This window comes from Epinephelus moara, chromosome 4 (assembly GCF_006386435.1).
Source record: "Epinephelus moara isolate mb chromosome 4, YSFRI_EMoa_1.0, whole genome shotgun sequence".
NCBI classification, from domain to species: Eukaryota; Metazoa; Chordata; class Actinopteri; order Perciformes; family Serranidae; genus Epinephelus; species Epinephelus moara.
Window position 1 is genome coordinate 30542127 of NC_065509.1, and position 26287 is coordinate 30568413.

General features: G+C 41.0%; 1 protein-coding gene across 3 annotated transcripts in view; it reads left to right on the plus strand.

Annotated features, from left to right (window-relative positions):
• glra4a (glycine receptor, alpha 4a) overlaps nt 1-25367 on the plus strand; it is a 77181-nt gene extending 51814 nt beyond the window's left edge. The window contains exons 5-11 of one of the 3 annotated variants that reach the window (XM_050043166.1): nt 1651-1874; nt 4652-4734; nt 10737-10874; nt 11753-11967; nt 15029-15178; nt 18046-18156; nt 24089-25367. In XM_050043166.1, coding sequence (XP_049899123.1) covers nt 1651-1874; nt 4652-4734; nt 10737-10874; nt 11753-11967; nt 15029-15178; nt 18046-18156; nt 24089-24388 — 1221 coding nt within the window. In that variant the 3' untranslated portion in view covers nt 24389-25367. The remainder of the gene's footprint in view (nt 1-1650; nt 1875-4651; nt 4735-10736; nt 10875-11752; nt 11968-15028; nt 15179-18045; nt 18157-24088) is intronic. The other 2 variants (XM_050043167.1, XM_050043168.1) reach the window with 2 other exon arrangements.
• Nucleotides 25368-26287: the final 920 nt, after the last annotated feature.

Consider the following 26287-nt stretch of genomic DNA (forward strand, 5'->3'; position numbering starts at 1 on the left):
TATGATACCAGTACCAATGCCAGCTCCCTTAATGTGATACCAATACCAGTACCAGTGCTTCATTCGATGCCCATAATATGCATGGAGTGGTTTGTAGTACAGTCATACTTTGGAATGTTTTGGTGGCATTTCATTACGTTGAACTGCCAACTCTTCCAATACACCATACTCAACTTCACCACACCACAGACTGTATGAGTTGTGGCTGTTGCTGCGGAGTGTGAGCTCTCCGCAAGTGACAGTTGTGAGAGTCTGTACAGCTGCAATGACAGGGCTAACTGTTAGCATCACATGGCTAACTTTTCCCTTATGGTTATTAATGCATTTAACAACAGGATTAAGCCGTTTTGGTGTTGGTGTAAGCTTGTTGGGAGCATTGAATGGCTTTGTGTTGGGTGTTAGCTGCTGTTGTTGTCTTAGCTTGTGCTAACCAGGTAGACGTTGCACTGACTGTTCGTTGAGGAGAGTGTTTCTGGAGATAGCTACAACAGAATGTCTGGTGTTAGGACAGTCTGGGATCAGACCCCCAGTGCACAAAGGATATAATGAAGGCTTTGTTTGACTGGAGAAGTTTAGATATCGCTTGGTACTTGGTTATTTCAATAGATAGCTTAAAAAGGTAACAAGTACCAATACCCAGCCCTTATCATGATACTGTAAATGTTCTGTAAATTCAATTAAGAAATGGTTTAAAATAACCATACTGTACTTTACCAGATTTGATTATGTTCTTCTTTTGTTTTGAACTTCCTATAAAAAAAACCAAACTGCTTCACGTGAGACAGCACTTGAGTTAAAAAGAAATGACTCATAATGGTACAACAAAAACTTTCTCACAATGGAAGCTATAAGGCTCCTTAGAATGATAATTTCAAGTGTCACAGGTTTCTGTATTAACAACTTCACTCTCCTTCTCCTTGTCTTTCAAAATTATGTTACCTTGTGAGGCAGCTGGATTTGCGAGATCAAAAAAATTACTCAAGAATCCAGCCCTGATTTGCTACATAGCATGTCCCAAATAGTTCTTGCGGTAGAAACAGTCTTGCCAAATCTCTATCTATGGACACATTTCTACCATCACACAGTATACACCATCATATTGCCTGACCCTATTAGACAGAGTTTTTATTTACAGAAGTACTTTAAAAGGTACAGTCTGTCTACAGTCACAGTCTGACAAAATGCCTTCCTTTCTACTTTTTGTACTACTTTTTCGACTTTTTCCTACTTACAATGAAACCATTTGGCTGTTTCAAATCCTCCTACAACAAATGTTCATTGTGACCAGTGCACCCCTCATGATGCTGTGCAATTAAAATGTACTTGTCAACAAGGAGATGAAGCACAATGGACACGTGTATATCATAGTTTACGTCTTTGTCATGTGGATCAAAAGAAAAAATATGTTTTGTAAATTTAGACTTTAAAGTGATGTTCAAACCAAGAAAGGTGAAAGTTTCATCATGGTTTCATCTTTCATACAACAGCTTTGTTCATCTTAAATTTATCATCAGTTAGAGTGGTAACAGAACATTCCCAGAAACTTCTCACATCACTACTGCAGAGCGATCCACTTCTAAACTCTCCTTTCTGTACTGCAACCTTCACCAATGATATATTTTCCATTAACTGCCCTGCCTTCTTCCACAGGACTACAGGCTCAATGTATTTCTACGGCAAAAATGGAACGACCCTCGCCTGGCATACAGCGAATACCCAGACGACTCCCTCGATCTGGATCCGTCCATGTTGGACTCTATCTGGAAACCTGATTTATTCTTTGCAAACGAGAAAGGAGCTAACTTCCACGAGGTCACCACTGATAACAAGCTGCTACGGATTTTTCAAGATGGCAGCGTTCTGTACAGCATCAGGTAAGTATAGATGATATTCCTAAAACTTAAAGATCAGAGCCGTGAATACCGTTACAGCCAGTTGGAAAATGACATCAGGAAGTTTGTCTGATTATGGAGTGTTTTGTTTGGGCACATTTCTGATAAATAAAGTGAAGAACATGAGTGCAGGGAGGCAGGTGGCAAACAAATCCCACTCATACATGACCTCTTGACCACAATTGTAGCAATTCGAATTGAATTGCCAATCACACACACACCCGACTGCACCTTGACACCCACTTAGGCGCACCGCAAGTCACTAAAAATAGTAAATGGGTGCAGGCTTGGAAAAAAATGCACGTAAATGTCAAGTGGCAAGTGTACAACTTTGAAGCCTGTTTGTTTCATGACACTCTACACTGGATGGAATTTTGCAGGTGTCTTATTAAAGAATAATATAGGAAGAGACATCTTTAAATCCCTGCTTATGTGTCACATGATTTCCCATTTTACAACTTTAAACTGATTCATCTTGGAAATGTAACTAAATCGAGATGTGGACTAAAGGTGTGCAAAATTTTAGATCAGCAACTAATTCATAAATACAAAAGAAAACTGCTTCTTTTGGTTTTAATCGTATCACCACATCTGACGTTTCGGCACCAGCCCTTCATCAGCAACCAAGTCATCACATTTCAGGGTTGAAAGCAAACGCAACACAGTGACTACATTTACTTGAACACTGATATTCCACTGTTATTCCGAATATGACAATGTTCTGAATTTGGAGCAGGTCATGCAAACAGCATATTCCGCTTGGATATTCTCAATTAGGCCTCTTTCCAAATGAAGCCTTTTCCAAATTAAAGGGGAAACGTTGCCCATTTTCAAAATTCATACATGTTATTTCTTTGGTCTGAGGCAGTCCAAAACTATAAAATAATAACAATTCTCCTAAATCCAAAAGCTAGATTGCTAAAACTCAATCAAGTATAAAGCCTAGAGCTGCTCCATAGACAATGAACTGGGAAAGATGTTATAGATGACACTGAGAGCACCCAGAGGAATGTTCTGAGTACATGGGTACATTTTCTGTTTCAGGACTATGTACAGTACGACAGAATAAAGCTCATTGAATACAAACATTTTGTGGGTCCACAAAATCAAGCTCCCATTCATTATCTAGGGAGCAAATCCAGGCTTTATATCTGATGACATCACAAGTTTGAGACTTCCTACTCTGGTTTTTGGCTTTGAGAGAGAGTAGCTCATGTTCACAAACAGTGATTACACTCTTCTTGGCCACGGAAATGACATTGGAGTTCTTAATTCAGGTGGTGTTCCCCTTTAAGACATGGGATATGCCGGTGTTATTTGGGTTTAAGGATCATTCATTGGACACGTATACAGTGCATTTTGAATGTGTGTCTGAATTGGGGTTTTTATTGCAGTTTGCGACACACGGCCTCTTGTCTGTTTACTGTCAACTCTGCGTTTTAGAGATGCAGACCCAAAAGAAAAGCCCACATTTCTGGTTAGTAGGAGAAACACATCTGCCTTTAAACATTATGAAAGACTTGGATATTAACAGGTTTTTGGATATGCACAAATATTAGATTACCGACCTTTTCAAGAAGGTGGTTAAATGAATCAAAGATGGAGGCTGTGTTCGCACCGTTGGACAAGTCCGCCACTGGTAGAAAACTGAGCAAGATGGCACAAGAAGTTACAGCCGTTCCACTTTTCCATATTTTGACGCAATAACGACATGTTAGGGCATGTTTATCGCAGTAGGCACGGCTGCATGTAAACAGGAATAACAGTGGATATATTTATTTTGAATAGCCGTGTAAGAAGCTTAGTAGGATTATTGGCATTTTTGGAATAAGGGCAAAAACAGGAATATTTTGTGCAAGTGAAAATAACTTGTTTTTGTCTCAAATTGGTCATTTTGCTAATGAAAGCACTAATTTCACCCTTCTACGGACGCCGTCTCTTAAAAAATTAAGTTAAATTTGTAACATTTTTTCAAGCTTTATATGTTTTAAAAGGATTTCATTGCATTTCTGTTTGCTTTAGGAAGAGGGAGATATACATAAATGTAATCTCTGTTGTTGCAAATACAAATAATCATCTCCTCATACCACTGAATCCTCTGGATTTACTTACTATGTTCATAAGTTACGGATCAAACATCTTTGTGTGCACTAAATACGTGACACAATTAATCCAGTGTTAGCAGAATCAATCACTGGGGTATCTGTAGTTGTTCTAATGCTGAGAAAGATATTGTGTCATCACAACACAGTAGCAAATGGGTGCCTGTGTGTATACTGCTGGCGGCTCTTGTCTCGCCTCTGGGCGATGCATTACAGCAGGTAATTACACAGTTTTCCTCCAGACAGACTCCCAAATAGCTCTCTCCCTCGCTCTCTCTTCTCTGAGGATTTTTTGAAGGCTTAATGCATCAACACCACAACAAATAAAAGTAGGGATGCCCACACCAATTACTTTGCCATTACTGTAGTGCGATGAGTAATCAAATAGTAGAGTAACTCAATGTTTCCCAATCTACTCTTTTTAAAAAAGAAAATCAGTTTGTTTTTTCAATTCCTCCGGTTTTATTGCATTGAACACTCCTGACTCATGGTGCATACTTTGCTAAACAAAGCAGCATGGCACTGATTTACTTCACTGTTCTTGTAATCTGTTAACCCATCATTTCTCCTTGTGGTGTCTTTTCCTTGAGCCCTTTTGTGCCTTCTGACATCCCCTATTGCTCCTCTTCTCTCTTCCAATCTGTTTCTCTGTCTCAGGCTGACTCTTACCCTGTCCTGCCCTATGGACTTGAAGAATTTCCCAATGGACATTCAGACCTGTACAATGCAGCTTGAAAGCTGTGAGTCTTCTTCTTTTCTTCCTCTTCCTCTTGTCTCATTTAGCCTACCTCTTTGATCTCCCTCCTCTTCCTGATTTCTACCTTTTGCCTGGCTTGTAAGTGCCTAATCTGGCTATAGGCTGTTATACATTTGTGTAATTATTGGGGATATATTAACAAAGTCCAACTGGAGAATGTTTTTTGTTTTCTAAATGCACTAAAGAAAACCTGAGCAAAAGTGTAAAGAATGGATTGGATGCTGCAAACATTAGCATGCTGGGCTAACTAGCTTGTTACCTACAGTAGCCTAGCATTATTTCTAATGCCAGTGCTTCATACTATATTATTTTGTGACTTGACCATTTTGTGAGGCGACAGGCTACATTTAAAATAATCCCCGTTTATGACAAACTCATCGACTTTTTTTCCCCAAACCAGTGGCCAGTGTTCCAACAGCTCATAATACCAAAGCTCCAATAGTCCAAAAAATGTGCATTGCTCCGAAGGGCCATTTCTCCAAAAATATGCATCACACTCTCTCAAACGGTAGTACATGGCTAGTTATTGTGAAGAATGACGTTATCGCACCTTTTTACTATGGCACCCACCCTAGGCCCCGATCAGACAGTGTTCATTTTGCAGGTTGCTAAATGAGCAAGGTGCGCCTTTTTTTTTTTTTTGTTGAAGCCTGCACCGGTTAGACATAGCACTTTTTGCAGCAGTTTCTTTTAAATGGTTGCTAGGCAACCACCAAATCACCTGTCCTTAACGGCTATTTTTCTGTTAAGAAATCTGCAAAAAAAAAATGGACAGGCGGCAGACACTTGGGGACTTGACACAGGGAAACTGAGATTACATGTGACCCTCAGAAAGAGGAAAAGTCACACCAGCTGGTCCAGGAGCTTCCCCTGCATGATGGTCAGTTCAAGGCTCATTTCTGGATGAGTCGTTTGACAATCTGATGTCAGTTGTCTGGCCTAATTACGGCTGTTAAAACGTTACGAAGGAGTTGAGGCTACAATTTGTTCAGCTATGTCTTGTAACTTCCCTCGGGCGACCATGAAAGTGAGCTGACGTAAGTTTCACACAAACCATGTACGCCACCACTTATTTTCATCGCCACCACAGAAAGCCTGCCTCTCAATTCAATGGGAAAAAAGCCAATGACATTTTTGTGTTCTACTCAGAGTTGAAGTTTTTTCAGCTTGAGGCGTTCAAGGAGCTCCTGCAAAGATAAAAGGTGCATAGAACGGAAAATGCGAGGCATTTAGCAACACCAAAGCAGCGAGCTAAACATTTCACTCCCATTAAAAACACAATTAAAAAGCCGCCCCAGACTCTGATAGGAGAGAGTACTCTGCCACTGATTGGCTAGTGCGTATTGCCTTTATAGGTTGGGTTGGTTAGGTTTAGGCATGAGGAGTGTTATTGGTAAGAATTAGAGTAGGAATATCAAGGTAATCCAATCAGAGGCAGAGAAGAGCCTCCATGAAGGTCCAATGAGGTCATTCTGCATAATTATTAGCCACGTGCTTCTGTCTGAGAGAGTGCCCTCGGAGAAATGGCCCTTCACAGCAATGCACATTTGGTTTTGGGATATCACGCTGTTGGACTAAACTTTCAGTCCAATTGGACAGTTCTTTGGACTAGTGGGGCTCCGGACTTGGTTGGTATCTTTTGCCAAACACATTTGTTATTCATCACATTAATAGGTTTTCTCTTCAAGCATCAAAGGTGAAACATTTAATATTTCAAAATTACAAAGAATTATGAGAAGTAAATTCTGCCTCCATTTTCACTGTAATCTACATGGAAAGCTTGACAGGTGTACAAGCAGTAGGGGTGATGGGGCTTAACAGCCGGTCAGTTCTTACATTTTTTTACTCGGTCACATTTACGAAAGCTTGGATTTTCAAGGGATGTACAAAAAGGCATTTGAAACCTTTTAAAAATGTTATTAGACTGATAAAACGTAGGTGAATAACAATATTCTCCACTTCCAGTCCTCCCTTGCCTTTAGCAGAGATACCAACTGCCCTCATGAAACCAATTTCCAGGATATAAATAATAAAACTTTAATTTTGTGTCCCTTTTATTATATGTGACACACCCCCTGTGCCTAGAGGTGACCTAATTTCCTGTCAACGGGACAAAAGAATTTAAGTGAGGGAAGGGAAGGAGCACTCGCACCACAAAGTCACGGCACCTTTTCAGAAGCATCTCTCACAAATAAATAAGTCAAGCTGAAAGCTGGTATCTCTGTGTCCTTATCTGATTCAACAAGAACAAGAGGTATTGGTTTGTATAGAGCTAGTTACTCCCTCTTTGTGCAGCAGGCAGCATGATTTATCTCTGCAAATTAACACAGGGACAAACAGATAAAAAAAAATCCAATAAATTTTGCGCAGGACTTACGTCAGCCAGCATAAAAACAAAAATAAAGACATTTTACCCTTTAGGAGTGTAAGAGAGAGAGGACTCAGGCAAACAGATGTGTGTTTAAATCAGCATTGTGTGTGAGTGTGTGTGTGTGTGTGTGTGTTTGGCTAAGTGTATCACATCACACCGCCATTAGAGGAGACGTAATCATTCCTGATTAAAGGCCTGGTGAGGATACTTGGCCTTGTGTTGACAAGTGCTAGTATGCCACCCAAGGGTGTGATCACCTTGGCTAGAGCTCGATGTTAAGAGGATATTATAGCTTTTACTGCCACTACTGGAGCTGTGGAGACATGAGAAAGTGAGAGAGAGGCCGTATGGTGGAGAAAAAAAAGACAGAGGAGAGTTATCTTTGGGGTTTGAGAGAGAGCCAAGGCCAATCTTCTTTTCTGGCCTTTCATGCCACGGGCTTATATGGATATATAAATAGAACCAACAATACAATTCTGCCTTATTCTGACACATCAAAGCCCCATATATGCAGCTTATACCACTTCACTTTGCCTTGAGCCATTAGCGTCCAGTAACTCTAAATCCACTTTGTAACTTACACCAAATGTGAAAAGCAAGACTGAAAATCTGGAGCACAGCCGCGGCTGCGTTAGGGTAGTGACTTTTACTGGGTGAATGGCGTTTTAAAGGGGACGTCCATTTCCGTCATTTTCAATGGTTTTCAAGTGGAAACTAACTTAACCATTGTCAAAAAGTGGTGACACAGGTTACAGCGCTGATCACCCCCTCCCACACACACACACACAAGCACTGTTTGCCGACCGTGTAAGCACAGAGCGAGAAAAGTGTTAGCTTAAGGTGGAACATACAGTAGTGATATTAAACCTGATTAACCACCTCGCCACCGCATTAGTTCGGTTCCCAAAGTCGTTCAATAACGCTAACTAACCAATCAATGGCAGTGGTTGACCGGCAACTCCTTGTTTTCTGCAAAGTAAAATTACTGTTTCTGTTAAAGAAATCTGGCAGCTATAGACTGGAGCAGCAGCAAAAAATATTTTAGCCTCCATAAAAAAAGGGGAATCTAAAAAAAAGACAACATCAGATTAAGTGTATGCTATATTAAGATTATTTTATCCCTTTGTTTGCTGTCAGACAGCCCCTTCCAAAAGGGAACTGAAGCCGTCATCTGTGCTTTTTTCAAAGCCACCAGGCTCCATCAACAAGAACAGTAATTTTACCTCACGGCACATGGGAGTTGCTGATAAAGGCCTCGGGAAACAGTGGTGCCCCCAAGAGGGGGTTAGTACAATACAATTGTTCCCCCAGTGAAAATAATTGGAGGCCCACATTTATGTCTTTAAGATGCTGTGGCGTGCTCATTTTTAAAGGTAGCACAAAGGTATTGGTATCTTGTGAAACTAGACAACCAATGGCACCCATTGGTACCAATCATATCGGTGTAGCTTGATTGGCAACTACCCCAAACTTAGACTACATTTTAGCGAGGAGACAACTGGCATGACCATTTTCAAAGGGGTCCTTTGTACTCTCACCTCAAGATATATGAATGCAAATGGGTTCTATGAGTACCTAAGAGTTTCCCCTAAACTTGAGAGGGCTTGTTCCCAGTAAATGTTTTGTTCTTTACAATCAATGCACTTTTTAGAGCTGTATATTCGTCTTTTTAAGGAAAAGCACAACCTGTATGTGTGATACAAATTGCTTAACACAAAGCAGGATTGTTGTGCAAGTCAAAATGTTAACTGTACTGGTATTAAGATCCAGAGACTCCAAACTCACTTCAGAGAAGTAGTGGCTGTGTTGCCTCACGCTTCTGTGCCAACTCCTGTTTCTCTTCTCGTGCACTGAGCTAAATTGCCAATCAGAGTGATTTCATTCACCAACAAGCTCCTCTTTTGCCGACATCAATTCAACATGTTGAATTGATAGAAAAAAAGCCTCATCCATGGCCCCATCTGACCCCTATCAAACATTTCTGAGGGCACCACTGCTAGAACAGATGTACTTCTAACCAAAATTACCCCACGAAAAAAATAAAATAATGGAGCCTGCCTTTAACATGAAAAAAAAAAAGACAGCATGTGACGACACTCATTACTCTACCTCGCTGAGATATTCCTCACATTCTGCCTCATGTTGCACCTCAAACACTATGTCAGTTATGTTTTGTTGCCTCTTAGCTGTAGCTGGTTGAAGAAGAGAAGACCATTTCGTTGTCTAAGTAAAGCATTGGTATTCCTCTTGCCTGTTACAGCAGGATGTGTGAATGACAGTGAATTCTCCTCATGAACAAGATGAGTTTGTCTTTGTTGTGTTGTTTTTCCCGGCGTGTGGGCAGAGTGGGGTATAACATTTTGAATAATTGATGTCTTTGTTACTCAGGCCCCAAAGCGTCCCTGTGGACATCGGTATTATTCAGATGTGCAAGAGGTGCTGCATTGTTGTTGCATGTGGCATGCATTTTTAATACACTTTCATCAGGTAGCTGTGAGAAAGAGTGCGACGTTCAAATAGAGCAGCTGTGTGTGGAAGCAAATATGATTATTGATTTTTCCAGGGTGGTTTAATAAACTGTATATTTACTCACAGAAATTAATACATATACCATTATGTTACACTTTGTGCATTACTGTTACTGCATACACTAACCAGCTCAGTGTGTGTCAGCACATACAGCATCTACCACTGTCACAGGCAGATATGCTCCTCATGTCCCCCTTTATTCTGTAACCTTCAAGCAACAGCAACATGACTGGAGCTGTGCTGGGTGACCTTTAATGTGACAAACATGATGGCAGAGGGTAGCTGGTAGCTGGACAGATGGGCAAAAGCGGCATTATATCACCACAATCTTCCAAGTTCCATTCTCTCTCTCTCTCTCTCTCTCTGGGTCTCATTAGGCAGTGTTTCTGATGTTTCTCAGGCACAGATGTTATTCTATGGTAACAAGATCCCAGTAAGAGTGTGGTGTAGAGAAGAAACTGGGTTAAGGAGGAGTAAGAAGTGGATGAGGACCACAGTGAGAGTCATAAAAATAAGAATATTAATCAGCGAGTGTAGGGTTGTGCTTGATTTTATGCAGTATTTTGGAACATGCACTAAAACGCATTGTTTTTGAGATACATATAGCAACAAGAAACGTCAGCGTTGTATCCTGTGACTGATGCTTTTCTACTTTATAGTCAGTAACCAGTATACAGCCTTGTTTTCATGTCTACTTGTAGCACTTGTACTGAAAGTCAGTTTAATGCTGAAAATGATGGAGTGCAATTGCAAGTAAAATGCATCTCCCCAAAATTGTATTAGCATCTGAGCACTAACAGCAGTTTTATGAAGATTTGTCTGAGATATTGTCTATTAGAGGCTGTCTAGACAAAATAATAAACTATAGAGCATCATATCCCCCTCTTTGGCAAGTTGATGTAATTTAGAAAAATGCACGCCACAGTGTAATAATGAGATGTATACGCCAGAATTTGTCTTAAATTATACGCGAGATACATAAAAGAACAACAGGAGAATTTATAGAGTGAAAAGATGACACACTTCTAACTGCGTCTTTTTCATTTAAATATCCTCTCTTTATCTCCTCTGCTCTCTTTTCACAGTTGGTTACACCATGAACGACTTGATCTTTGAGTGGCTGTCTGACAACCCCGTTCAGGTGGCTGATGATCTTACCCTCCCACAGTTTGTGCTTAAAGAGGAGAAGGATTTGGGCTACTGCACTAAGTATTACAACACAGGTACATAATGAATTCCATTTGCGATGTTGAGAAACCAGGGACCCCACGCTGAAAATCCAAACTGTAATTGAGTGCTTCGGCTTATTTCCTCTCCGGAGGCATGTTGAAGGAAGATAGGTGTGCAATGGAGACTCGGCAACTTGAGCACTGCTTACTGTTGGTTGTTGTTGGGATTTAACCTATGACGTCCTGCATTGGTATATATGGAAGCCAAATATTGTTCTCCACAGCAGAGTATACGCCAGACGGGACATGCCATTAAGCATGTATATAAAAAGCAGAGTAATACTATAAATATAATAAATTAGATCATTACAAAGATAGTCCAATGAGGTAGTGCAGTTAGACAGAGGACAGACATTGGACAACATCTTTATCGTCTCCTATTATGCCATCCCAGCAGTAATTAAAAAAACAATGTTGTCCTTACAGTCTGGCATCACCAGACCAATTTGCAAATGTGAATTCGTCTGGAACCTCTCAGTTCATTTTCAATTTCCAAGGGCCATTATCAACAGCCATAGATCAAAATGCCTCTGTACGTGATTAGACAGACCTACAACCAATCAGAGCGAGGAAACGTGACAGAGTGCTCAGCTGTGATGGTGTAGCATCAATATATCTGAACAAGTGATGCCATTTTTGCCATCAGACTTTGAAAAGGGTGCTTCAACAGAAAGTTTCACATTGGCTGCAGCTTTCTTGGTCATTTTCCAAAATGCCTCCTCGTTGTCTTGTCCCTGGCGTGAGCGCAAAGAATCTGTTTTTACAGGAGGGGGACCAGACACATCTGCAAGAGCAAATAAGACATGAGCTCACAGATTCGTCTGGTTATTGTCCTTACGCATGACAGTTCAATGTATGTCATGTGTCTGCAGGTAAATTCACCTGCATCGAGGTGAAGTTCCACCTGGAACGTCAAATGGGCTACTACTTGATCCAGATGTACATCCCTTCCCTCCTCATCGTCATCCTCTCGTGGGTGTCTTTCTGGATAAACATGGACGCTGCACCAGCCAGAGTGGGTCTGGGCATCACCACTGTGCTGACAATGACCACGCAGAGCTCTGGTTCGAGGGCCTCGCTGCCCAAGGTGGGTCTGCAGACTAGTGACCAAGATCTATGATGGTTTGTGCATAGTGGAAGGCAGATTCATTGTTGCAGGGGGTGTATTTACTGAGCAAACAAGAACTTTAAGATGATTCTATTTAGTGGGGTCATAGTTTTGAAACGGATGTTGGCTATGGAAGAAACAGTATTTCTGAAAATCAATGAAGCACACAGAAAAAGCAAGTTATCTGCTATAGAGCTTGAAATACAGGTTACAGAAACTATTAAACAAAACTGTAATCGTATGCTCTTCTTCCTCCAATTAACGAATATGTGTGAGAGGAAGCAGACTTGACATAATGCTATCAGCTCAACAAAAAGGTCAGTGACTAAATGAAGAATTAAAAAAATCTAATAAACACATTATGGCCTGAAACTCTTGACATTTTGTTCTGACACCCCCCCCCAAAAGTGATTCATGATTTACAAATAACATTACCTTTTGTACCTGATATTTCCTGACAGGCTGACAAGGCTGATCCACATGCTCCATGAAACAAGTGACAGATGCGCAGTGGATTACAGAGGACTGCAAAATGTATACTGGTTGTGTCTACTAAAGTTAAATGAAAGATGCATTTGGAGCGAGCTGTAGGAAAGGATGACCTACTAGAGCATATTAAGTTATGAAATGCTGACTATGCATGAGGCAGTTCCTGATTTAGGACAAGGCCAGAGACTAACGAGGGAGCAGACAAACAAGGGCCAGGTGGGGTGAGGACACTGGCATGTGAAAGACATGCAGGGCAGGGCGCACAGATCTCTGGGGAGAAGGTCAGAGAGCAGAGGAGAGACAGATTGTGTTACACCAACATGACGGTAAACATTTTTTTTGCTGATTGGCTAAAAATGTGTTTTAGAATACTTTGACGATGGATGACCAGCCAACAGTTTAACCGACAATCTAACTCAGTGCACAAGGTATATTAGATTGTAACTATAGCAACTTCAGCCCGGTGCTACATCACCAGTTAACTCTCACTGATGGTTGTAGAGTTTGACTGCTTTGTGTGCACTTTGACCTGAGGAAGTTTTTCTTCTTTAACTTTATTTAAAGGGGGATAAAAACGTTAACAGCCAGGAATTCTACATCAGGAACACCCTGTTCACATCCTTACAGCTACGCACACCCGCACCTGTAAGTTGACCAGTACAACTGTACATTTATCTGCCAGCCACTGAGCAGCTCCAGTGGAGCAGTTGGGGGTTAGGTGCTTTACTCAAGGACACCAAAGTGGTGGTAATGTGAATTTCCCCACCTAGATTTAACCAATGGTTCCTGAACTCTATGGCTTGCGACCCCTTAAAACAAAGAGATGTCTCAACGCAAGCCGTAATGTGCAAGTTGTTCCGTCTTTCTTTGTTTCATTAAGCTCAGTTCAGACCAATGATTCGCAACGAGACTAAACCATTTTAGAGGGTTGCAGAGAAAAGTTGCAGCGGTCTTAAGTGGCCAGTCTGAGCTCGACTCAAGCTGGCTGATGATGTCACCTGCAACTCAGCTGGTCAAATCGCTGGTGGCTGCTTTTAGAATGTAAAGTACGTCACCTGTTTGTACAGCCAATCGGCTTGTAGTGAAGTCCGCTGGTCAAATCAAAATCAAAATTGCTGTGGCAGGTGCTCCGTCCCACCGAGCCCTTTGTTTCCTGTGGGTCTGTGGGTCACTGCTGCTGCTTGCTGTATGTGCTTATACCCCACCCACACAGACACTCATTGACTGATTAATTGGCACTGGTTATTTATATTAATGTGGCGTATTTATTATGAATAAAGTCCATCTGATGCTTGCTTTGCTAGTGTTTTTCACTGTTTCATCACTACTACAAACTCAGCTGTAATCAGTACCTCACTATCGCTGTCCTCATTCATATTTTAAGAAGCTACAAATTATATTCAGCCACAAAATAAGTCTGAAAAGATGTAAATGAGAACAGCAGTACAGAGAGTTGTTGCATAGAGATGATACACCGCCTCATCTAGTTGCATTGGTGTGAACCAGCAGGTTTTTAGAAAGTTGCAGAACAGCGCATCGCAAGTTGTCTGTTTCAACTCGTCTCGGCGCCAATCCTTGGTCTGAACTGGGCTTTAGGGCCTGAGCACGAAAGTGCCAGGGCCCAACGGTCCGAGGAAGTCAGGGAAGTCCGGCTTGTGTGATAACGACGTGCGTGAAGGTGCAAGGCTTGGTACAAAGAAAATAGTTCCTACATGAAACTGCTTACAACAAACTCTTTGGATGATCTTGACTAACCAGGTCATGATTTCTGTAAAGAGACATTGCTGTTGAGTTTTTCAAATGTATTTCTGGCGCTTTGAGCACCACAAGCCAAGTGCCATCTGGTCCCATAATATTTAAAAGAGCGCAGACATCTTACAGCCGATATCTACATTACTCTGCAACTCACACTCATGCAATCCAGATAGATAAACAGTGCAGCAGGCAAAAGGAAAAAACATGTATTTCTGATTTGGGGCGAACTGTCCCTTTAAGGGACAACCCTGGAAGGAAGGAATCAAACAAAAATATTATTAGGAGTATTAGAGAACCTAGTCAATAGGTGTTAAGTGGCATGTTAACACAACAAAAAACAATGTATTACAGCTGGAGTATGAGATTGTAATGCAGAGGAAGTTGATTAAATCATGACTGAGATGTCTCCAGAGTTTGTACCCTACTGATGCGTCACTTTGCTGTTTTGCTCCCCCCAACATTTATGCCTGTATCTGTAACAGTCAGCAAACTGCTGCTCAATTGAGTGAAGTTTCCACACAATGCGTGCTCAGTGGGCGTCGCTGATTTGCTGTGACATATCTTTTCTCGTGAACTACCGAGCGGGGGCTTCCCTCAAGTCTTGAGCTATGACCTGTCTCCTGGCTATGTGTCACTGCCCACATCCCTCTGACTCACTACAACTCTAGACCATCCCCAAGATGTATGTCATGACGTGCCGGTGCTGAGAAACGGGTAGATTGTGAACAACCCGTGGATTATCGGTTAGCCTCATTGACTGACTGCTGACGACTTTGTGACCTTGTTTGTTTCCCAGGTGTCCTATGTGAAGGCCATTGACATTTGGATGGCGGTGTGCCTTCTGTTTGTGTTTGCTGCCCTGCTGGAGTACGCAGCAGTCAACTTTGTCTCAAGGCAACACAAGGAGTTCATCAGGCTGAGGAAAAAGCAGCGGCAGCAAAGAATAGTAAGTGTAAATCACACACACACACACACACACACACGCACAGGCTAAAGCTTGCTTACACACATGCCTAAACACACATTGTGGCAGATTTTGTCAGTAAGCACAAGAAACACACGCACACACACTCCAGTTCTTGTCAGCCTCTATAACATTGACTTATGCCTCTTGTTATTGTGGGGCGCTGTATATTCAGGAACTGACAACATCAACACGCTACAGCTGGCTGTCATATTACATGAGGCAGATCAGCTCATTTCAGTTCAGCTCGTTTCCATGGCGAGCACTGACCTGTGAAGAGCCTTTGTGATCCTTTCTCTCTGTCACTACATTTGACACAGAGCAACAGCCTATCCTACAGACCCTGTGACACCGGGATACCCTAACCCTGCATTCACATGACATGTTGTGGTTCAGTATGAGATGCTTCAACTGCATTTTTTTTCCTGCTTTTGTGTAACATTCAATTTATCCATGACATATCTGTTTCAGTGAGTTAATATGGCAACCTAGTAGGGCTGTACCTGACTCAGAATTATGTCAGTCGAATCAGATTTGGCTGCTCAAAATGAATATTTGACAATTCAGGGTTTTTCAGTGTAAAAGTTTGAACATGCTCCAATGGGTGTTCAGTGTGACAGCAGCATTCACATTATAGTAAACAAGCTAACTGCACCAACGATGGCTCTGAAATGTGCAACAACATTTTTTTCCAACACCAGATGTCAAACAAAAGCCAGAGACTGTCATATTAAGTTGCTGTAAGAGAGAAGATAATGTTATTTTGGTTTGGTAAGTTTCTTCCCCTCCGTGGCTGACTGTTCCAAAGAGTATGGTCAAAGGCAAGAGCGCTCACTCCGCAGCAAAATCTGGGGACCAAAATGTCCCCAGAAGTACATGCATACAAAAATGACTGCTCAACTTGAAGCAATCCAGTTGATGAGCACTGATCAACAGCTAGTTTCTTTAGACAGGGTCTCTTTACTTACTTATTTATCTTTAAGGTGTTCTTCTGTACCATACTCTAAAAGACTGGTACTGGGATAATGTTTTTTTTATATGGGCTAACTCGAAAGCTAGCATCGCCCTGGTTCCATTGACAAAAAGCCAATTGGATTTTTCCATTCCATCCAGTTGCCAGAAGAAAATGTTTGCTCTGTGCGTTTCTGCAAACCAAAACGTTACATTTGCACGTTTCATACATATCGTGTCAAAGGGAGGTAGTATAGGAGCTGACTTTGTCATCTAGAGGTGGAGGGGACGGTTGATGACGCGCCACCTAGGCAAGACGCCTGCTGACCTGCAGACCAATGTTCGAGACCAACAAACAACAAAACTGGTTGTCTTTTAGTTCGTCATTACTGTGTTTCCAGCAGCTTTTTAGTCACTTAATGTGGATGTTTTTCAGCAACTCTTCACTCCAGCAGGGCAAGTGCCACAAAACGCAGGTATTTTAAGCCAAAACATGATCTTTTTCTGACCGTAACCAAGAGCTTTTTGTGTCTAAATCTAACCACAAGTTAACTACAGCGTCATTAAAAAATGTAGCCAACATTTTTTGGCAATTGGGTTTGGTGTTTTCTGATTTATGTTTTGGCATACAACAAAATATGAAAATCTCGAGCTTGTGTAAACCACAGACCTTATTTCAAGCACCGAACCAAAAACTCATTAAAAATACCAAATGTCCTCATGACGATAGAACCAGAAGTGCACAAATACTAACTCATTTCTGGGTGTTAGGACTCATTCTTACATTATCAGGCATTAAAGTCCTTGAAAACCAGGCCTTGAAAAGAAGTCCATCCTAGTGAGTAACAGCAAGCTCACTAGGTTGGATATTGTAACATTTTCATATCACTTTAAAAAAAATTCTCTCGTTATCTTGTCTTCATTTATCATCCAAACATACATCAACTAAATTGGTTCCATGTGTTGAATGATGATTATCAAGGCAAACACCTTGTAAGCTGACAAATAAAAGTGTGTACAGAGAGGTGAGAGACTTTGTGTGACACAGAAAGGTTTGTCTCGAGACAAAACAACTTGAAAATCCCATTAAACCAGCTCACAGGCTGGGCAGCCTCTCAGACTCATGGCAAAGTTCCCTGTAAAAGGCAGAAGAGTCCAGCAGATTTCCCGGACAGCCTGCCCTCCTGCATCGATACAGGAGAGAGAAAATGATGCTTTGTAGAGGAAAAGACTTCCCCTGTCCACATCAGTTGCACAATTACTCCCACTGAGGAGCGTGAGGTCGCAAACTATCCATCTGAGAGGTATTGATGCACGACTCGATGTGTACTAGAGAGAGGTTGGGAATCTGATGGAGTGTACAAATCCCAGACTGACTAGCTTTAATCAATGCACTCTGCCAGCTTTGTGTTTGACATCTCTGGTGTTCTCTAAGCCAAACAGCTATAGCAAGTATATCCACACAGCCTTCAGGATGACAAAAATAAAAAACAGAGCTCCCATTTATAGTCCTTACAAAAATAACTTCAACCGGCTCCTTGAGGATTCTTTATTCGTCTTCAAAGCCAGTTCCCTAAACGAACAGCCGCAGATAATGTCCTGTATTATCACACTCAGAGTGCCTCTTTAATTAAAAGCTGAGAGTGTCTGCTTGAGTTTGTTGTTCGAATTTGAAGTTTGCATCTTTAATCACTTTATTTTTGGCACAGCACAGGTAGGTTTTCCATTTAAATAAAGCAGGGGGAGTTCATGTTCCAGGCAAAATGCGAAGGGCCGTGTCTAAACACTAACGAATTTCTCTCTTACAAGAGATGACGAAACTTTTGTTTTACAACTAAAGATGAAAGAAGGAGCCATAACTCTTACTTCAATTTGTCTGACTTCCTTTTCCAATGGAGGTGTTTGCCAGTCCGCCTGGGAGTGTTGAGTCGTTGCGGAAAGCGAATTACCTCCCTGGTAACAACTCAGCCTACAGGAACCTGAATCAGCCCTGCAGCGCCTGTGCCAGGGTAAAAGACTGAACCCTATTTCAACCCTGACCTTCAATCCCAATATTTGTCCAGTAGAGTCTTCCAAATAGATGTCGTGCAACTGTCACTTAAAACCTGAATATATCCTGGCATTTCTCCCACAACCAAATCCACTCTGTGCTGATCTCGTCCTGTCATTACAGCCCCGTCCAACCTTCTGCCCCTTCATACCAGCGTTACTACCTTGGAATTCTTGCCCTTTATTCTTTCCCAATGTGTAACTTGTTTTTCAGGCTAATATAAATTCAACATGCACTTCCTCCTCTTGTTCCTCTTGTTCTCTCCTTGTAGAACTTTTAATCTCATTTTTCTTTCCAGGAATGGGGGCATGTATTAAAGGCAGAACAATAGTTTTGTCTTTATTTTCTTAATCATCTAATTAAGATAAGACAAAAGATAATCCTTTATTAGTCCCACAGCATTACAGCAGCAAAGGGGAGAGTGCAAAAACAAGAAGCATCAGCAAAAACAAAAAAGCAAGATAAAATAAATCAGTACAAATTGAAAAAGCAAAATATAAGTAGACTGACTGAACGGTAGAATTCACATGAATGCACATAGGAATTATTGATGTAGCTCAGTTTAGTTTGTATTGATTTTGTGCATGAATGATGAATGTCAGCTGTCTAAAAACATGAGTTCAACATTTTGGGAAACAGGTTGGCTCACGTTTCTTGACAGGACTTAAAGGACAAGATTGGCACCAGTATATAAAGCTTCAGTCAGCAGCGAGTAGCCAGTTAGCTTAGCTTAGCATAAAGACTGTAAACAGGGGGAAACAGCTAGCCTTGCGCTGTGAGGTACAATGACCAGATGTACCAGCAATGAGAGTATTGCCTACTGCACGCACTGTAAGAGGGTACTGGTCATAGTGGTCATTCACAGTGAAAATGCTGACGTAAAAGATAATATTATGACGGTCAAACATACATGGCGACTACAAGCAGCTTGGGCCAGTGACACAAAACACCCTAAGTTAAGATTTTCCTCAAAGTCCTAGCTAAGGACTTAAAATGGGCTGCACAAACCACCCGTAAGTCTTCTCCTTAAGGTTTCCCTTAAAATGTTTACTTAAGCATTTATGTTTTTTTTCCTTATCTTAGTCTTATACTTAAGGAATCCCTAGACTGTTGCACAAAAGATCTTAGCAACGGGGCGTTGGTGGCTTAGTGAATAGAGCAGGCATCCCATGTACAAGGCTGTTGCTGTAGCGGGCCAGGTTCGACTCCAGCCTGTGGCCCTTTGCTGCATGTCATTCCCTCTCTCTCTCCCCCCTTCATGCGACCAGGACAATCTAATGGATGTGCTTTTGATTTGATTTTATAGATTTGACTGAATTTATTTTCTTTGCAGTTTCTTCCCACAATCTTTCTTTGTTTTCTGGTATTTCGGGATCAAATTTACTTTGTAGTTCCTTCAAAAGTGTAATCTTTTCCTCCTCTGACCAATATGGTTTTCTTGTCTTCTTTTCACTCTCTAACTATAAGCCAACTTTTTGAGACAATAACAGGCATCACAAGTGTAAATCTAAGCAAACAAACAATCTCCATGGCAACTTTGACCACTGTAAAATCTCTTTCAATGCAGTAAATGAGTTAACATTTTCCTCAACACATGAAATCTTTTAAGGTGTTCTGTGCAACTGTGTAAGTCCCTCAGCTAAGGAGAAATTAAGCCTTAAGTGTCATTCTCAAGGAGAAAACTTAAGGTGTTTTGTGCAACCGATCCCTGGTCTTATGTGTTAGTATTACAATTTCGTCTGCTGAGGCCCTGTCTGTCAATGGTGTTAAAAGGTGCAGTTGGTAGATGTGTCAAGCCCTGAAATAAAATTCTTGTATCCTAATGACAACTCCCATGTTGTGTGCTTGACATGCATGTGCACATACACAAATGTGTGGTATGCTTAAGGACCCCGGGTTCGGGGTTTGAAAAGATGGCCACACTCCTGTCACAAGGTAACAACATGTGCCTACCAGCACCTCTAAAGGCACCAGTTAACAGCTTTCAAGTGTAAAAATGAAATGTGTTACCTTTGGACAGAGCCAGGCTAGCTGTTCCCCATCTTTAGCCAGAAGATAAGCTATTATATATTTACTTAACAGACATGACAATTTAACGTTCACACTCTTAGCAAGAAAGCGAATAAGCATATTTTTGAAATCACTTTATTATTAGCATTATTTATATCCAAACTGTCACAGATCACTCTTTGCAAACAGCCCCTTCCATAGTAACCTCATCACACTGTGCTCTGTGGAGAATAATCAGTCTCAACTGATCTTATGCCAACAAATCACAAAGTGTGTAGCTGCCGCTGAGAGCACAGACGATAAGCACCTATTATCTTTAGAGAAACGCACCATTAGAGTTTAGCACATGATGTACTGTATCGTTTAGGAAGGAGTAGGAGGGATAATTAAGCCATGCTAGAAGAGCTACAACTTCCTACCCCCCGGTTGTATGGTGCAATTTGTCATCGGAACAACAGATAGTTAGTAACCATAAAATTACTCACAACCAGGCTATTGTAAGGAAAAGGAAGTTTACTGTAAATGAAGTCTTTAGGTAAACAGTGAAAGTGCGAGCTAAAGGGCAGCTGGCAGAGGTTAGGGGAGGTTTTAGAGGATTAAATAAATATACTGTGCAGGTACAGACAGGTGGAGACAGGTGTGAAATACTTAGTAGCATTGGACCTTTGACAGGAGCTGAGAGTGTCTCACTGCCAAGTCTGTCCGGCACCGAGATGGGAAGTTCGGCAGAGTACCAGAGACCTGCCAGGGTCAGTGAGAGAGAAACAGAGAGAGGGGAGGGGACACAGGGATCAGAGCTTTCAGGGCACTTCACACCGACTACTAATCATCCAATTTAGATCCCACATCTTCACTTTCCCCTGCTAAAGTGAATCTCTCAAAGTGTCAGAGGGCTGTCAGAGTTAAGCTGCATGTCTATTAATATTCTCTTCAGAGGGCGGGAACAGTGTCTCATTCACTGTAAGGGGAAAAAAGTGCGCCACCATTCATCAAAGCAGAATGCCAAGTGCAAGTTTTTTTGGTGAGGTGGAGATCATGACTTTTTATTAATAGGCATTTTGAAAGGTCTATCATTCTGCTACTTTGAGAGAGCTGGAAAGGAGAGATGGAGGTTAATTTTTTGATTAACTCTCTGAATTATAATTTTCTCTCTTCCTCCTAATGACGATGCCCTCCGATTCTCCTCTTTGTGCCAGAGAAATTTCAAAAAGCTTAATTGAAGACAGTTTATCTTAGGCTAGTGCTTCTCATGTATTACCATTGCATGTTTGAAAATCCCAGAAGGTCGTTACACCCCACGGTACTCTGAAGGTATTCTCAAAATTCTCAAAAACTCTAACATCGTGCTGCACAACAATGAAAGCTTTTTAACCTGTTTCCCAAGTTGCGACGATAATTCCTAATCCAAACAAACAGGGCAACAATAACATTTTGTCTTTGGTTAATTAATACAACACGTATTCATTTCATCTCATATTTGTGGATGTTTCCTGAAAGCTTATGGATAGGGACCAAACGGAGATTGTGGAGGCAATGTAGTGTAGTTCAAGCGAAATATGACCAAAGGAGATGACAAAGAACTTTAAATAATGGTGGAACAGAACAAATCTGTAATATGATAATAATATATAGTAATAATAGTGTAAAGACTTCTCCATCCACATGTCGGGATGTATATAATGGCTGCGCAGACCACCACCATCTACAACACTGCCTCCGTTTGAAGGTGCAATATTACGATCTCCAACGTCACCTCGTTCATTTTCATGTGAAACTTTTGACTCTGCCCTCTAGTGCCATCTATTGGCCGTCTCCATGGCAACATAAAGGACACATGGAAGCGTGAGGACAATGACGCTTACAATGTTTGAAACGCATGTATTTTCGTACGTAAGAGTACAGATAAGTCCTAAATATGCCAATATCCGTACCTTTGATGAAGGAAAATCCTCATTCGAGTAGCTGTGTTTTATGACCAAAATGTTCTGAGGCACAACCCTGAGATTGTTCTGTTCTCTAATAAATAATAAATGTGGCAATTGCTAATCAACCCATATTAATTTCACCTCCAGTTAGGTCCCACCCATTTCTGTTTTAAACTCTGCCCATTCCAACTATAGATACATATATATATATATATATATATATATATATATATATTACAGTATCTAGTTGGCTGAACAGATACAGCTAATGATGTACTCCTTTAGCCTTAGTTATAAATTACGTATTGTCATGATTTTACTTTGTTTAATTAATATTTTCATACAAATAAGTGTATGGAAAAATAAGAATAATGTCCCTACCTGTTAGGTTAGGTTTAGGAAAAGAATTATGGTACTTAACATGATGACGTAACTTGACCTAACATTAGTACGTAACTTAAAGTGCTGTATGTAACTCTGGAGAAACATAGTTAATTGTTGGGTCTCATTCTCAGGTTGTCACTTACGCTTTGGGTTGGGAGTCCGACCAAACCACCAACCCAAAGTATCTGGAATGAGACTCAACAATCAGCTACCTTTCTCCAGAGTTATATACAGGTTTTTAAAATTACTTAGAATTGACTTTTGGTTTCACACAGGACACAAACCCTGGTCTCCAGGGTCAAAGCCCTATGTTTGTTTGATCCATCCCTCAACCCTAACGTCCTCCCTGTGTGGACTTTGTCACTCTTAATAATATGTCTGACTTCTTTCTTTGCTCAAGTCATATGATGCACGACAGACTGCAGCGCATAGGTCACATGATCACAGTCTCCTGGCTCACGATCATGTGTGTTTTATACAAATGATAATGCATTACTTATTGTAGGTATAGGTTTGAGCAGTGAAAGAGAACAGCCTGACCAAAACAGCAAGGAAAATGTCATTTCATTAAAAATACAGTCACAACTTGAGAAACGGATTTAAAATGTGTTTTTGTTGTGCAGCAGATGAAATATATTTTTTCATCCAGATGGTTAGAGGAGTATAATGATTTTGAAAACACCTTTGTGTTGCTGGATGATGATATGAGTTTTTCAGACACCACCAGAGGTACAGTCTCTCCCTTCTGGTGTCTTTATTTCGAGAAAAAAAATATATAGTAGACAACAACAAGAGATCCTGTCTGAACTGTGCCATGAATTACATGTTTGTCAATTTCAGAGATAATTTTTCAAGTCAAGAACATTGCAGTTTGTTGTACGTCTCGTCTCACACAATATCACCTACCCCAGCTAGCTAGTTAGCTCACTTATGTTCCACACACAAATGTAACGCTGATGTGTTGTATCCAGTGCTCATGCGAGTATATCCCGTTACAAAACACAGAGGAATCGCTCAGAAAGAGGACGGTTATGATGTCACCTATGCAACTTGTGTGGTCGTTCTCATTAGGTATTTTCACTGCGAAGTTCTTGACCTGCAAATTATCTTTTAAACTGATAAACATGTAAAATAGCACAATTCAAACAGGATCAAAACTGTATTTGCTTCTTCCCATTGACTAACATCCCAAAATAAGGTCCCGTGGTGGTCCAACAGCAGGGAAGAGACTTCGCCTCTCTTCTTCTTTATCAGAGAAACAAATGCTTACCGCTGTGACTTGAATGGACTGTATGGTAACACATGAAAGGCACAAACTGGGGCTAGTACCTGTTTTACACACAATCACTGACAAATCATCTACTGCATTTGAAAAGCTTCATCCCTGAAGTCAAAAATTCTATTTTTTTTTTCTGCGGATGTTTTCACTCTGTTGCACTCTGCTGCCCTTTTGTGCTGTTGCATCCCAAACGCATTTGGGAATCAGCCACTGAGAGGAAATGTAAAAGGCTGTGAGCTAATTCTTGTTGACAGTGAGAGGCCAATCTGTTTTCCCTATGCTTGACTCCACAGGAGGAGGAACTGGTGAGGGAGAGCCGCGGATTTTACTTCCGGGGTTACGGACTGGGTCACTGCCTGCAGAACAAGGATGGTACCACTGTGGAGGGGGCCACTGTGTTCACCCCGCCGCCTCCCCCTCCTCCGGTCACCATGTTCGACGGAGAGGTGCTTCACAAGCGCTTTGTGGACCGGGCCAAGCGCATTGACACCATATCCCGAGCCGTCTTTCCCTTGAGCTTCCTCATATTCAACATCTTCTACTGGATCACCTACAAAGTGCTGCGACACGAGGACATCCATGCAAATTTGTAAAAAACACTCTCTGCCGACTCCAGTTGCTACGTTTTAGGTTTTTTTCTCTCAGAACCAAAACTGCCTGTCAGATCTACATTACAACGAGGAAATGTGTCAAGAGGCGTCTCTGCTTCTTAAAAACCATTGCTATAAAAACTTTGTGCTCAGGTGCGTCTTCAGGATCTCAGACCGAAGAGCGATTAAGCCGAAAGACGAGGTTAAGCTTTGTGGATTCAGGCTGGTGTTGTTTGTGAATGCCCTCTCGTGTCTGTCTTGGTTTGATTCGTGCGGATTACAACAGAGACAAAACACTGCTGGTTATTGGTGGGTTCGTGACCTTTGCTTGAGATGATGAGAGCTCAGAGAAGGCGATGTTGATCCTGGCTGGATGAGACAAACTGACTTGAATTTTGACACTGCGCATCTTTGAATGAATGTTTTTGAAAATTCAAAAGATTAAAAAAAGGGTTTTTTTTACACCTTTAGAGTATCTAATGGGTACCAATGGGTGCAGGGGAGGAATGGGTCTTTGATATTTATTATTATTCAGTAAGTGGTGATAATTCAATTAAGATTATATATATATATATATATATAAAACAGTGTATAAAGTGTATAAAAGCTGTTCATTAAACTGCACAAAGCACAAATATGTATTTCCTTTTGTCTAAATTTAAATAAATTGTTATTCTGCCAGGAAAACAAATGATTTGTTCCTCTTTAAACTCAAGATTCGATTGATTACTTTAAAAAAATAAAAAATAAAAAAAAAGCAGGAAATGCATTTTTTAAGTGTATAAGAAATTCAGTCACAGCATAAATGCATCACACACAGTTGCTTTTCTATTTTAGTCCTTAAATAGACTCCATCAGCTCCAAATCCAAGGAGGCAAGGAAAAACCTTCAAGGTGAAAATCAATACAATAAAGCAAATTGTAAATTCTGCAACTAAGTAATCCGTTCACATCAGTGGCTCTGGGTCTTTGTTTTTGTTTATTTATTTATTATGCCTGTAATTGTTAGCTGTGAACCCATACACTGAGATAATCAATCTAAGAGGAAGCTGGACAACTTTGCATAAGAGCTGCCATTTCTCTCCCAGTCTCAGGAGTGGCTTTGAAGGTGTGGAAACGCTGGGCTGCGGTGGGGGGGAGCATCGCCAGCGAGGGAGGACGAATGGGTTTTTTAATGGGAAATCAGAGGGTTGTTTTATCAACTAATGAGTTTGAAAAGGGCTTGGTGTTCCACTGCTAATGACAATGAATTCAGAGAGGCAGCTGGAGCCTACTGTCCTTTTGTCGGCAATCCTAATCAACTCCTCTGTATTGTATGGTTCCCCAGGTAATGAAAAAGAGTGTGCGTGCATGTGTGTGTGTTTCCAAGCATGCATTTGTTGCTACTTTACCCTCTCTCCATTGTTATATTGATATAGATTTTCTAAATGTATCCAGTGTTCCATATTATCTTTTCAAATCACAGCCTTCTGAACTGAAATGAGGGAGTTCTCTTGCAGGTTTTTATAATGGGTCGACGGCACATGCTGCACGTCTTCGGACCGTAAAAAAAGACAAACGAGAGGAGCCGAAGATAGCTGATGGTTTGCAGAATAAGGACAGAATGGCTTGACATATTCACCAAAGTCCTTCCTACTGACAGCTTAAGTAGATTTATAAAAACAGAATGTGAGGGCATGCAAATGTCGAAAAGATTGGCTGTTGCTTGTCACTGCCGCTACTCTCACTATCGCTTAAGTCCCAGTTCTAAAAACAAACAACTCCAGAATTGAAAACCTTGGATTGGAGCCATTTTTTTCTTCAAGCCGATGATAAAAAGGACTAAGAATAGCTGCCATTTTGAATGTTAACACGCTACATACTCTAAAACCATCTTTGAAAATCAGTATGCAAATGTCAAAAA